The sequence below is a fragment of the Lissotriton helveticus genome, chromosome 6 (genome assembly GCF_964261635.1).
Source record: "Lissotriton helveticus chromosome 6, aLisHel1.1, whole genome shotgun sequence".
In the NCBI taxonomy this organism is placed as follows: Eukaryota; Metazoa; Chordata; class Amphibia; order Caudata; family Salamandridae; genus Lissotriton; species Lissotriton helveticus.
In genome coordinates this window covers 1,585,394,676-1,585,409,037 of record NC_136067.1, presented here as the reverse complement: position 1 = coordinate 1,585,409,037, position 14,362 = coordinate 1,585,394,676, and the positions used below count along the sequence as shown (strand labels likewise).

The 14,362-nt window shown below is 46.2% G+C and overlaps 1 protein-coding gene across 4 annotated transcripts in view; it reads right to left on the bottom strand.

Annotated features, from left to right (window-relative positions):
- Positions 1-14,362, bottom strand: part of LOC144763614 (protein-L-isoaspartate(D-aspartate) O-methyltransferase) — a 243,623-nt gene that overhangs the window by 89,892 nt on the left and 139,369 nt on the right. For all 4 annotated transcript variants that reach the window (XM_078649378.1, XM_078649377.1, XM_078649380.1 and 1 more), the window contains exon 5: positions 10,628-10,748. In XM_078649378.1, the coding sequence (XP_078505504.1) occupies positions 10,628-10,748 (121 nt within the window). The remainder of the gene's footprint in view (positions 1-10,627; positions 10,749-14,362) is intronic.

Here is a 14,362-nt window from a genome sequence, read left to right as displayed (position 1 = left end):
TGAAGAAAAAATCTAGAAGAATCAACCAGAAAGTTGAGAAAAACTGAGCAGAGATCAGAGGAGACTCCCTAGCACAACGTGCGGTAGAAAAATCTGAGGCTCTGAGCTGTCTCAGGAAGGTTCCAGAGGGTGAGGCTGCTCTGATTGGTTCTGGCAAAAATTTGGTCTCTTTTTACAAAAAGAGGGTGATAGGATACAAAATGAGATGAGGCCTAGGCCTGGGTTTCTCTATGGTTTTTATACTACCGAGGCTCCCATTCCGACGACGGGGAATGATACAAAGCATGGGAATCTATGAAAGTTCCAATACTGGGGCAAGTACTTTATCCACGGGATTTTGGTGGCGTAGGATGATCTCAATAATTCCTGGAGTTCATTTCTGTAGTGTACTAGTTCTTGACTACTCCACAGACGCCTCCAGTAAGTCAGTGGTTTTAGTCCCAGTGCCTCTGAAATTGGTCGTAATGCCAGGTCCATTCTTAGGGGTAGTAATGGAGTGCTCGGGGGGAGTGCAGCCAATTGTCTTATGAAATTGTTTTCTGCAACCTGCACAGTGTGCAGTGGTATATGTCCCCATAGCTCACCTCCGTATGTAATGGCCCACCGGGCTTGGGCTTTATAAATGTGAATGGCGGGTGCCAGTGGACGAAGGGGTGATTTTTTGGCGATTCTTGTAATGGCACCTGCCCTCTGGGATAGTTTTGTGGTTGCTTTTATTTTGTGTGGCAACCAAGTCAGGTTATGGTTGAGGGTTATGCCTAGATATTCTATTACGTGTACTCTTTCTAAAGTTATGGATCCTAGATAGGGATTTGGGCAGCTTTTGGGTCTGGGGTTGAGGACCATAAACTTTGTTTTCGAAGGGTTTATTTCTAGGCCCCTCTCATTACAAAACCCCAGAAACCCGTTCAGAATCCTCTGCAGCCCCAAGGGTGTCATCCGCGAACATGATCGCAGGCACCTTGCTGCTGTTCAATTGCGGCGCATCGATGTTAGGGATCCTATTCAGATACTCCATCACCCCGTTCACAAATAAGCAAAACAGGGTCGGCGCCAAGACGCAGCCCTGCCTTACCCCTCTGCGAACTGGGAATTTGTCTGTCAATCTGCCGCCCTTTCCGTATCTCACACGGGCATAATTTTCTGTGTGCAGCCTGACTAACACATGGAGAATATCTCCTGGAATACCCAGTTCGGCCAGCACCGCCCACAATTTAGCCCTAGGGACTAAATCGAAGGTGGCGCGAAGGTCCACAAAAACCGCATACAAAGTCCCACCTTCTGAAAACACTGTCTTCCAATATATGATGTTCAGTCTTAATATTTGGTCGACTGTTGAGACTCCTTTTATAAAACCCGCTTGGAGAGGGCTCAAAATGTCCGTCTCCTCCATCCAGCCTAACAACCTATCAAGAACCAATCTACCAAACAGTTTTTGGGACACGTCAATGAGGCTGATTGGGCGATAGTTGGCTGGAAGCAGAGGCGACCCCTTTTTAAATATCGGGACCATCTCTGCTCCCAGCCAAGTTCCTGGTATTCTCATTCCCCCCCAGCACTCCATTGAATAAGACCATAAGTTAGGGTGCCCATATTCCAGGTTCATGTTTATATAAGTCGCCCGGCACCCCGTCCAAACCAGGTGCCTTTCCAGCAGTAAGTCCTGCAATCGCCTTCCTGATATCAGTTAAGGTAAAAGGATCGGAGGACTGTTTAAGAGGAGGGATTGGCGTTTCTGCTTCTGTGTCCTCATTCTCTATGGAGATTAGCTGCTTGAAGTGCTTTTGCCAGACGTTTGCAGCAATATTGGGTTCGATTGCGGTAGGTAAATCCCCACGATTTAGTTCAGAGGGACTGCGAGCAGCCCGGAATCTTTCATCATCCTCAGATGCCTCATCATCAGAAGAAAATAATTCAGCTGGAGGTTGAGAAGGAGTTTGAATTGGCATTAGGGTATCCAAAGAGGAATGTTGAAGCAAAGAGCTCGAAGATATTTCAATGGTACCAGATCCCTGGAAGCAGCTGTTACTGTCAACGAAGCCGCCGCCGCTGAAGCCACCGCCGACAAAGCCGCCGCCGATGAAACCTTCTTCTTGTGATTGGTTGACACCGTCAACGAGGTCAAAGGCACCATAGACGAAATGGGCCTCACCTTAATGGATATAAACGTCGACGGTGAAGATGTCGACGAGAGGATCATAGCCGGCTTCATAGAACTGGATGTTGAAGACGTAGACGTGACGACAGCAGCTCTGGTCAACGGGGGAAGAGACGATGAGCTCGTCGACGAGATCGTTTCTGAGGTAAAAACTGTGTAGATGGAGTCTTTGACGCCTGAGAGTCAGATCTCTGGGGCGTAGAAGGTACAGAAAGACTCTGAGGGGGAGAAATTACCCCTTTTGAAGTTGAAGGTTGGATAGTGGGCTTATCCCCATGATGTTTTTTCACCACTTTAGGTTTTGGAGAAACCTTTTGATGTTCACTGGTTCTTTTCAATGAAGAAGAAGTCTTGACTGATGACATACTCTCCACATCTGAGAGAGGGTTCTCTGAAGTCTTCAACTTCTGTAGCCACAGGAGTGTCTTCTGAGAGAAGGTTCTACATATTTTACAGTCCTTTACCTGGTGTTCAGGATATAGGCAATATATGCACTTTTTATGAGGGTCTTCAGAATGAAGTCTCTTGATTTCCACAGGCTCCACAAGGTCTGAAGGGAGACTTCTTGGTGGTAGACATCATCAAAGTTGAGTTTCTGAGAAGAAATGAGAAGAAAACTGAGCAGAGCTCAGGGAGACTCCCTTCACACGACATGCGGTAGAAAATCTGAGGGCCTGAGCCTCTGGGGAGAATATTCTAAGAGGATGCTGATGCCTGATTGGCTGGAATTTGGACCAAAACATAATGACTATGATATATCAGAGAAGTGATATATTGTATATTTATGGAAAACTATGTTTTTTCTTTCTTTTATGCATATATGCTTGTGTTATTGCTAGGTTATGTACCGTGGGACTCCCACTTCGACGACGGGAGGATATTCAAGCATGTGAATCTATGAAAGACACCCCAATACTGAAGAAGAAGAATATCCTGATGGTGAATCAAAAGGCACCGTTTTACAGGAAAGAAGCCACCTGGAGAGAGGCAGCCACATATGGCAATTTTTAACAAGCATTGGCATAGCCAATAGGTCTCGCTTTTGGGACCTTATAAGTATTTAGTTTTGCAGCACAATATCCTTGGTGCAACATCATCAGCTGTTGCATGGCTAAACCTTGTACCTTATAAGCGTATAGCCATGCAACAGTTAATGTTGTTGCACCAAGGATATTGAGCTGCATAACTAAATACTTATAAGGTCCCAAAAGCGAGACCTATTGGCAATGCCAATGCTTGTCATTAGTTGTGTCCTGAGCTCCCTGCAATAAGCACGGCTTTGGCACATCATTCTAGCGACCAATGACGGCTATTACAATTGTCTAAGCATTTGTCTCTCTCTGCACAGCCCTCAAAGCACTCTGAGGTGGTTAACAGTGCCATGCAGGCGCTACAGCAGACTGTAAATAAAGATGCATAAACAGACCGGTCATTTCAAAGTCTATAAAGCTCTGAATAAAGCTAGTCTTTCTGTAATGACGGTGCTATACAGTGCGAAGACACGCACATACACAATTTTAAAATGTTGTAGTTCTTATAAGTAAGCAGCTGTCATTATCATATAAAATCTCTTTATTGATGTCATAACTACAATTTCACAGTTGGTTTATTAACTTTGCTTGTAGATGCACCAGTTGCCCACTCTTATTCAGAAGGTGACCCATATGGGTGTGTAGCATTGCTTAGTTTTCATTCTGAAATTTCACTAAATTTCATGAAACTTTGAAAAATTGTACTTGTTTAGCAAAATGTGGTTTGGCAGTATATGTTGTGTTACTTTTCAACTGAAGTGTTGCCCCTTACATAAACAGTCTTTCGAAATACGAGCAAAAATGTCTTTTGGCGAGGCTTGTTTTTTACACGAGGTGCATCCTCACTAAATAAAGTGATAAAAAAACATTTCCTGTAAAATTTCTAGATATTATGTGTGCCACGTGAATTTCGCCAGCATCATTAACAAGTTGTACAGCCCTAGTAATGTCCAATTAACAACTGTGTAGCATCGTTTGTCATGTGAAAGAATAAGTATGGGTCCCAAGCCGGACAAAGCCATGAATGCATATGCATTTTGAAACAGAGACACACCCTTGATGACATACATTTGTTAGGCGAGGGTAGCATTGTACAAAACAAATACCCTTTCACATAAAGCTGCCTGCTAAAGCAGTAGGTAGACCTCTTGTATGTACCACTTCAAGCACCGCACCAGAGGTGCCCACTTTGGCAGGGTATGCCATGCCAGTAAGGTGTTTGGCATACCATTTTGTTGTACTGCAAAACTAGAAACTACACATTTTGTGGCATCAGGTGCTCACTAGTCATAAGGTTCAGCCTCTGCAAATGTCTTTTCTTGCCTTTCCCAAAAAAATCGAAAGTGAAAGAGGAAAGGATGTGGCTTTAGGGCCAGAGCTACAACTGTATAAATAGGGACCAATGTTCGAGTCTCGCGGGAGGCTCAACGTCCTGTGATTCTGGGCCTTGCACTTAATCTCGCGGAGCCTAAAAAACAAATGTGACCTTGTATAATGAATCAGAATTTGTATTAATCATGAAAACCTTTACAAGAGGAGAGAAAATGTGTGAAACAAATATAAAAGCAGATAAAAAAAAAAATCACATGCGGCATCGAAAGACTCTTTTAAAGACGTCTAAAAAGCGGTGTGCTATCAGTGCCACTCAATGCCATCTTTCCAAACTAGCGCACCAGTGCCAACAATGCATTTCAACATTGTCCTTAATGGTACAACAAAGTGCGAGGGGAAAGTGGAGTCGCGCGCCTCGCGCTGAAGGTCTAAAAAACAAGCCAACATCCTACAAGCCATCTGTGCACTGCCAAGCCCAGCCAATTCATGCATCGGTGCTTCGCACAGCAGTACGGAGCAAACGCTGCCCACTCCATCCCCGACAACAACAAATCCAAACACTACTCAACTCTCTCGAGCATGCACCGTTCCCCATGTTGATAAAACACTGAACAGAATATGGACAAGTGAAACCTTACTATTCTTCGCCCTGCACGAGGCTTAGACACTGTTTTAACGTACCGTGTCCCATCAAAGGCTACAAAGACTCCAATGTCCGGCGACTCTAGCACTGGAACTCGGCGCACACGTCTGAACCAACACCAGAGGGCGCCTGGGGGCCACGGAGCTTCATTAAATGCCAGAACAGTAGACGGGAGCGTGGGTGTTGAGACACACATTGGGACAAAGCCTGTGAAACAAGCCCGAGAGTTGTGTACGCGTGTGTTGTGTGTGCGAGTGAGAGCGCGTGCGCTGGGGAGGCGTGCCATCACACAGAAATCCGATCCTTCTGCAGAGAACAGGGGTATCGGGCCATGACGAGAGGAAAGCCATGACGAGAGGAAAGCCAGATGGTGGCTATGCGCGTACCTGTGCGCGTATCCGCACGCTCTAGGCGAGACGAAAAACGTGTGGTCGGATTTTACAAGCCCACTCACTAAATGTCTCGCCAGGCCAGCACATGCGCTGCCTCAGGCGAGACCTAAAAAGGGTATAACCATGTAAGCACCCTGTAAGAAAACCAATGGCAACTGAAAGGAGGCAAAGTGGAGAAGCCCCCCTGGCAAGGTCCTCGCAGGATGGGTGGGCGTTAAAGTGCGGCTAGACAACGTCTCTACCAGATACATCGTTACCGAAGGTAAGTAACTTGTAGATCTGACCGAGACATCTAGCCGCAGATTCCTTAACTTAGAATAGATACCACAGCCATATCCCAAGGGTGAGGAGGGTCTGTGACAGAACAACAGAAAGTGCCCGAAGTACTGACCGGCAACAGAGTGACGGACTATGGGGAAGGCTGTGGCGGAAGAGCTAGACAGCAACCCAAGTAGCTTGAAGAGCAAAAGGCAAGGCATCACAAACTGCCAGTATGGCGACAACATACCTGTATGAGTATGAGATGCATAAACAGCACTAGCCATATCCCAGAAGAGAGAGTCCAGAACAAAGGAGTAAGAAGGACTACTGCTACCTCAATGGTGCAGTAAGTGGACACCAACAAAAGCAAGAGGATAACATGAATAAATGTAACCTGAGCCTACCAGGCTATCCCACGAAAAGGAGGCCGGAGAGGCCACATCCAGGAAGCGAAGGGCAAGCAGCAGGAAATGATTAACATCTTAGAAGTACAGGGGGGAACAAAAGACACGCCAAGTGCAGACCTAGTCACCAAAAGGAGTGGCAGGGCTGAACAGCATCACTAGGAGGCACGCTGAAGCGGACCACTACTAAAACATACACAGAGCAGACAGCGAAGCTAAAAATAGCATGGAGCTGCCCAACCAGACAGCTTGAAGGCCGAGGTGAGAACTCAGCCAAAAAATGCAGAGAAACAGGGTGCAGCACAGGCACAGGGGACAGAGTAGGGGGACACCCAGTGAAAAAGACAAATCCGAAAGGAGTGGCCGCAGAGGCACAGAAAGTGCCAATAGGAACACGCATAACTGTTGAGAAGAACCTCAGATCTCCAGACCACTTCCTCCGACTGTGAGGAGAACTCCCCCCTCCCCCCCCCCCCCACGGAAGAGTGGGACTGTTTGGTATATGAACACCAAGAAAGAAGCATCGTGTAGCGGGCAGACCACCCCAGGGAGTGGAACGCAAGGAACCCTTCATGCCAAAGATGCAGGAAAAGGCACAGAAGCGCACTTAAACGTACTAGCAAAGACACCGCCATGCAGAATGAGGCAAGCTTGAGTACAAGCACTGAATTGCTCCTTGAAACACGAAGACATAACTACCAAAAGAGGAGATTGAGGCACAGATGCAAGGCTCATGCATGGCGAGACCCATGGCGTATAGATCGCGACAAAAGGCAGGACACTGAACACCGTGCAACGGTAAGACAATGGCGTCAATGGACACAGAGAGTCCAAAGGGACCTCTATGCCCGCCTGACTCATAGCAGATCTATACAATAGCATACAGGTACCTCACTTGGAGTATGGCACATCCCCAAGAACCACGGGGGAACACCTCTTAGGGCAAACGATAGACAGAAGACTGAACACAAACAATCTGTGGAACACCGCCACAGTAGGCTTACTGCCAGCCTAAAAAACGCATAGTGCAACTGGTGGACGCTGAATAAAAGGATAACCAACCCAGAACATGTTAAATGAGACCTGCAAAATACAGACCTATGGGGGAGGACGAAAGTCCGCAAGGAGGCGCTGAACAGCTGAATCTGCATGGGCATCAAACAAAAGGACCCCATCAAAAGGTAGGTCAACTAGGTGTTCCCGGATATTCTCCCGAAAGACGCCAACCCGCAACCTAGCATGGCGCCGAAGGCCAACCAAACCAGCCATAGCTCGGCCTAAGGTATCCGTGGTCTCCAGGGCAGAACGGATTGTAAATTCCGTCAGATCACGGCCGTCACAGAGAAGAGAAGATGAAGGAGGTCAACACGAGCACCCTCAGAAGTGGCCGATAAGAGAGACTCAGCAGAGTACCAAAGGGCAGAAGTAGCCCAAGCCAAGTAGTAATCGAAGAGCAGCGCTTTTGGAGGCGAAAATGTTACGCCCCCACGACTCCAGCCATCTGGACTCCCGAGAGGGAGGAAGCAGCAGCTGAGGCAAGGAAGGGAAAGCAGTTTGCAGGACAAAACCCTGAACATCTGGGTGAACAAATAAGCAAACTGGATCATGTGGAGCAGGACGGAGGCGGTGCAAGATAGAATGAACCACCGGAAGCTGGCCGAGCCCAGGTGCCCAAAAGGGCATCATAAAGAGAGGCTTTGAAGGGTAGAAGGGGCTCTACATTCCCCGAACCGTGGTGGAGGACATCCAACAGAGGGTCAACTGGCAGGAGGACCGAAGGGGGTTGCATACTCAGAACCCGAGAAGCAAAGGAGGCACCGGCAGCCCTCCGAGGAGGGGAGAGCAACTCATCTGTGGGTGAGGGCTGTAAACTAAGTCTCCCACCCCAAGGAGGTTGACCAATGACCTGAGAATGTGACCAATGCCCAAAAGAAGGAAGCCCTATTGACCAATGAGGGTCCTGATGGGGCTCCTGAGGAGGCAGGGAGTCTGCCAGGGCCACAAATTCCAAGGGGGGGTGGAGAGGCAAGGACAGATCCGTGTTGAGGCGATGCCGAACTCCCCCCAGAAGCCTCCGGAGAGGACTCAATAATCCGGTGTCGGGGCGGCGCCAGGGCAACTTCAGTTGGCGTCGACCCTGCCTCGCCCGGCGCCGGCCCCATCAGGCGTCGAGTCGACCTTGTCCGGCGCAGAGTCCACGTCAACCACAACAAGCTCCACTTCCGAAGAAGGGGACGACGCAGGAGCCGGGGAGGCAAGCCTACGACGCCGACTCAGCCTCAACCACAACCACAACAGGCTCCAACTCCAAAGTAGGGAATGGAGTCGGGGAGGCACCTGTCCTGTCGCATGTGCGGAAGGCTGAGGCGTGCTCAAAGCAAGGCGGGAAGCACCAGCAACCACTTGCGCAGCCACAGGGAGCCCCACTGGGCTATGCGGCGCGGCAGGGGTTCTACGGGTCGAACTGGGGGACCGCGCCGCGCCCTGATGACACCATAACTCAATCATCCCTAAAGGCAAGGGGCTCAGTTGGCGTCGGGGACGAACCCGCCGGAAACCCCGCACGTAGCGGAGGCTCAGAGGACGCACCAGGGAGAGGAGGAGATCCAAGGGAGGACTGCAGGGCCGCGGCATAGGCCTCCATTTGGGTCCGAGTCGCCCCCATACTAGGATAAGGTGGATAAGGGAGGAGCAACTCCCAGGGGCGCACATCAGGAGGATTCGGGAACTAGTGCCCCTGACAACAGAAGGACATGAGGTCTAGGACCTCGGCGACATGCGCTGTGACTTACCCGAGCGAGGCGAACGACGCACCTGGGAAGCAGAGGGCGGCCAACGCCGCAAATGGAACCCACTGCCAGAGGGACCTGCAGCCGATGAGGCCGGGGGCCGAGACGACTACGACCGGGACAGACTAGCTGAAAGCAGCTTCATCCTGTGCTCCCACCGGGACTTCGGCTTGAGGTGTTGGCAGGCGTTGCAATCCGTCGAGTCGTGGTGTTCGCCCAGAGACCACATACAGGTACGGTGAGGGGCTGTCGCAGACATTTGCTGCGAACAGAAGGTACACGTTTTAAAGCCCGAAGGCATCGCACAATGTTCCAGACGTAAAGAGTCAAAAAAGGACCTGAAAACAGGCCAGAGGAACCGCTTACTACGGATCCGCGTTGCACGCGGAAAAGAAGGATACTGACATCAGCGGGCCGGGAGGGACTTATATGACCTTGCAGACATCACGTCCGTGGACTACGTCAGGGCAGGGCAGTGAGGCGCCGTCCCCCAGTGCGCAGAGGTGCTACTGCAAAAATAATTCTGGATCCAGTATGACGCCTGGGGATATTCTAAGTTAAGGAATCTGCGGCTATATGTCTCTATCAGATCGTAGATACAGACAAGAGATTTCTTTAGTGACTCTTTTCAGCTAACTGTACACTAAAGTGGTACACTCCTTGGACTATGCCTTCAAGCTTCCACCGGAGGGCACACCCCTTAATTTGAACATTGCGTTTTAGAGCTGGCATTTGCTAGGTCACTAGTTACCCCTTTACGTCTTAGTAGTGTTTCTCATGAAAGATTCAGAGTAATGCTAAAAGCAAATATTTCAACATTTGTATAATCTAAATGAAAACTTAATTTATATTAGGTATGTCATATAGAGCCGATCTACTGCCAAGGAACAGTGAAGCATGTTAAAGAGAATCGATCATAGTAGTAGAAATATCTCAAGCCACCTGAGGTGCTATACCAGATCCTTTGACAGTGTATTACAACAAGAACATGGCGGGGAGATAGGAAAAAGTTATTGATGAAGCAATAGAACAAACACTGTATAGTTAGAGGCATGGCATAGGCTGAACTGCACACTTCAGTACCTGAAGACCTGGGTTCTAATCCCAGCTTTGGCACTTGACTGACAATAATACAGGTCTGGACAAATAATCTTCATCTGTCAAATTGCAAATAACTGGAATATAAAGCAATTTTTTATATGTGAAATGTAAATATCGACTTGATGCATTTAATTGCCTGCATGGGCCCTATTAAACTACAATACCTCCCTTCTTACCCAGCTATGGATCTGCTACAAAAAACCAATACATTCAAGTGTAATCTATCAATGTTGTACATGTACAGTGCATTCAACTCAAGATATAAACAGTCATTAAAATTTAAGTGGATACAGATTATTCATATTTTGCAATTTTACTTCTACACATTTTATCATTGCGCGCATTTAGTGACACTCAACTAGCTTATTCAATGTACCTTCATAGGAAGAACATTGTAGGAAAGCAGAAAAATATGCTGCACTTGGCACAATTCTGTTGTTTGGCACTTTGATATCATTTCTCCATCAGAAATAACAAAACTATTGTAAAAACATTTCAAATTATCTGAAAGCTCACCTATCAATTTCACTCTTTCTGACGACAACAAGGTAGGGTCATCTTTATTTACATTATTGATAGAGTCATCTACTAACTCTTTGATATGATCTATTCCAACAACTTGTCCGCTTGGACCAACCTGTAAAAGACATAAGAGTTACTGAACAGTCTATTTTGAACAAGTAGTAACCCACACTTAGCTATAAAACAATGCATGTAAATGTAGTGGTCAGACTGCACTGAGTAACGTTTGTTTCTATAATTCTTTGACTTCAAATGCATGATCTTCATTTTTCTTTTGTTTATTGCCAAATTATTCTCAGCTCTTTAAAGTCAAATAATTCAAATCTGACACAGCAGAAATTATGAACTGCTCTTGTCCTGGAGGATTAAAGCAGAACATTTCTATAATGTATTTTTAATTTTCAGGTTTAATATTCGCTTGGTAGCAGAAGTTATATAATTCTGCTTGCCTTTAGTCCTACAGGCACTTTGTACATTCAGTAAGAGCACTGATTTGGATCCTCAGGCAATAACTGGAGAAATAATTTAGTGAATGTTGCTTTCAAATTATTTAACTCTTACATTAATTTAAGATAATGAATTGCCAAGCAAAGGATAACTATTCATTAGTTCAATTGAGTCAAATTTCTAATTTCCTACATGATGGCTTCCTAAAATAAACAATTTATCTAGCTTCGACCTACATCTGTGAAGTTATAGTGACCTCTTTGCAATATACAAGTGCGGATTACTTATATTATCCAATGAATGGGTGCACAGTACTTAGTCTAAAATTCTGTCCAAAGCTTCGCTAACTATCCAGTGTAGTTAGACAGTCAAATAACCACCCAGTTAAATGTTACTCACCCTTTTGATGGTAAAAGAAATAAAAGCCCAATCAGTTCGGCAGACATTCCTAATGTAACTTGCATTAACCCAACCTTCCCTTTTCTCTAGCCTTAACTTCGTTGACATATCTACATTGGGGTAGAGTGCATTCATAATGAGGGTCTTATTGCTCTGAAATACCCAGCATTTTAGGTATATCCCCTAATCCACTGCCCTTCTCCCAATCCTCATCCATTTGAATACCACTATCATCACACCCAATCTACATGCCCCACAGACCAACAATTGTGACACTGCAGGTCTTGTGCGTATTATTTATGCTGTGTTCCAGTGACCCTCATTAACTAGACAGAATATATGAAAAGGAAAGAAGGGCTGTTTGCCAGCACACAACCTACGGAAGGGTCTGGTAAATGAAGATTAGTCATGAGAATGGCACTGGGGTAAAGAAGGCATCTGCACTTCTGACCATGGACTAACATTTTGCCATGAAATTAGAAAGGTGCTGTGCAACATTCTCCCCTCACTGTGAACAATATCCTTGAACATTAACGTGCAAGGGAAAGGGTATGGCTATGCAGGGGAAAGATATACAATTGCTTCTGGAGTGCTTCAAGCTCTCCAATCCCACTAATGGAGAAAATCTTGTGCTGCTAGGAATATTATGTAGGGGGGTCTGCAGAAGGGTTCACACACTGAATGACCGACTACTTTTTACCAGGTGCGATATACTAGGGGTAGGACACTTCAGTTAGGAAGCTACCTAAAATGAGTTAGCTAAGTGCGTAAAGCGCGTAAATGCCAAGCAGCCAATCATGAACTGAATATGTTCAGCAACCACTATAGGAGTCTGCGACTAGCTGAGACATGGTCCCTTCTGCTATGGCCCATGATGGAGCTGAACTATTACCTCTGGCCTCTGTGCAACTGTTCATTTAAGAAATACTGGAACACTTCTATAGAGAATATTACAATAATCCAGTCACATTTAATGTGGACACCCTAAAGCCCCATTTTATCGAATGAAAGAGTAGGTTTACATATTTCTTTTGAAAGCGCAAGCAGCAGCTCCTAAACACTGATCTAATTTGTGGGGCAAAATAAGCATTTGCTTTGAAAGGAGAGCCCACATTTTATTTTTTTATTTTAGCAGGGTATGGTCATCAGCCAAATTTACAGGAATGACCTAAAGTAAGGAGGGTTGTTATACCATTTTATCCAAAGATGACAATCTCAATGTTGCTACTTTAAGTCAAAGTCGATTAGCCGACAAAGACTAAATATCACATACAAATGACTCGAAGGAAAAACAATTTATGTGGAGTCCTTAAATGGGTGAAGTTTTGAAATTGTTGCAAAAGAACGATGGGATCTCTGAAACTCTCAAACAGGGGATGTAAATAAATATTGAAAAGTAACCAGGATAATAATGACCATTGTGCTACTCCACATTGCAAACTGTTAACCTGACAGGAAAGGTTTGACATTTAAATTGTATGGAGCACAACCAAGAAGATAAAGAGTGGAAACAGCTGATGACTTTCGGTGAGATCTTGAGCAGCATGGCTACATGCTTCAACAGGATGCAGTGATTCAATGTGTCAAAGGCCACACAGAGATCCAGTAGCACTAACAGTAACACAGGAGACTCCAACAGATTATGAATGTTTCTACAAACCCTGAGGAGCATGGTCTCAGTACAGTGGTGGGGTCTAAAACATCACTGTACTGGGGAAAAGTTGAAGCTCAAAGAATTTTGAAATTGTTGTGTAACCCATCTTTTCAATAGTTTGGCCAGGTTCGTAAGATTCATAAAGGACCTAAAGCTAGAGACTGCAGATTGGTAACCGTTAGAATATTCCCCCAAATGCCAAACTGATTGCAGACCTTTTCAAAGAAGAGCTCCTGAATGCAGCTAGGTGGCACCCTGCAGCTCTGGGTTACCTTATTTTGCCCAAGAAGTGACTAGGCTGAGCCACATATAGCTGCAACCCCTGCATGCTGATGTCTGTTTCTTGCTAGACTCTTTCAGTACCCTCCAAAATGAAAAATGCACTTGGAGGTACCGGTGTGCACTTCTAATTTGGGACCTCTTTATATGGTAAAAATAGATCACTCCACAGAACGAGGAGAAGAAAGGGCAGCATCCACCAGAAAGCAAATTACTGAAGTAAGAAACTTCTTTTGACTGATACGTTTAACCGCAGATTGCTCACCTTAAGAATAGATGTCAAATTAAAAGGTGGATGGGTCTGTGCAATGGGCTCAGATCAGCATGACCTAACTGGCAAAATGTACTTCCCACTGGACCTGGCAGTCAAGGCAGTAGTGGTTTGTTAACGTGTGCACAGACATCCACATCGCGGTGTGGCAGGTGTCAAGACCAGGCACTCGGCATACCAGGGTAGAGGTAACAGCCTTGGCCCTGAGGGTATGAGTCCTCAGTCCTTCCACAGTCGGTTTCTTGGCGACTACGTAGCAGATCCTGAGGCAGAGGACTATCTACCTCAACAGAGCACTTTTCTGCACCGCCTTTCTTAGCCCTGGACAATCCCACAAAAAGCTGATCGTTCATCCAATGGTCTTTTTTGCCAACGTTCTAAAAGCTTGAGGCTCTTTTCAGGTCCAATCCATGGAGCCTCTCCTCCTTTGAGGGGTGAGGAGGGAGTAAATAATGCTAGAAAGGTGATAGATTGCTGAACGTAAAAAGGTGTCACAACTTTAGGCAAAAAGGCTGCCCTGCTCCTCAGCAACAGCTTGTAAAAATTGTTTTTTTTAAAAAGCAGTGTAATGCGGCTGGGGCATGGACCTCACTCTTGTGCTTTAGTCATTTCAACAAGGAAGATGGTTTTGAGAGTCAGTAGGCTCAATGGGCAACTGTGGACTGGCTTGAAAGTGGTA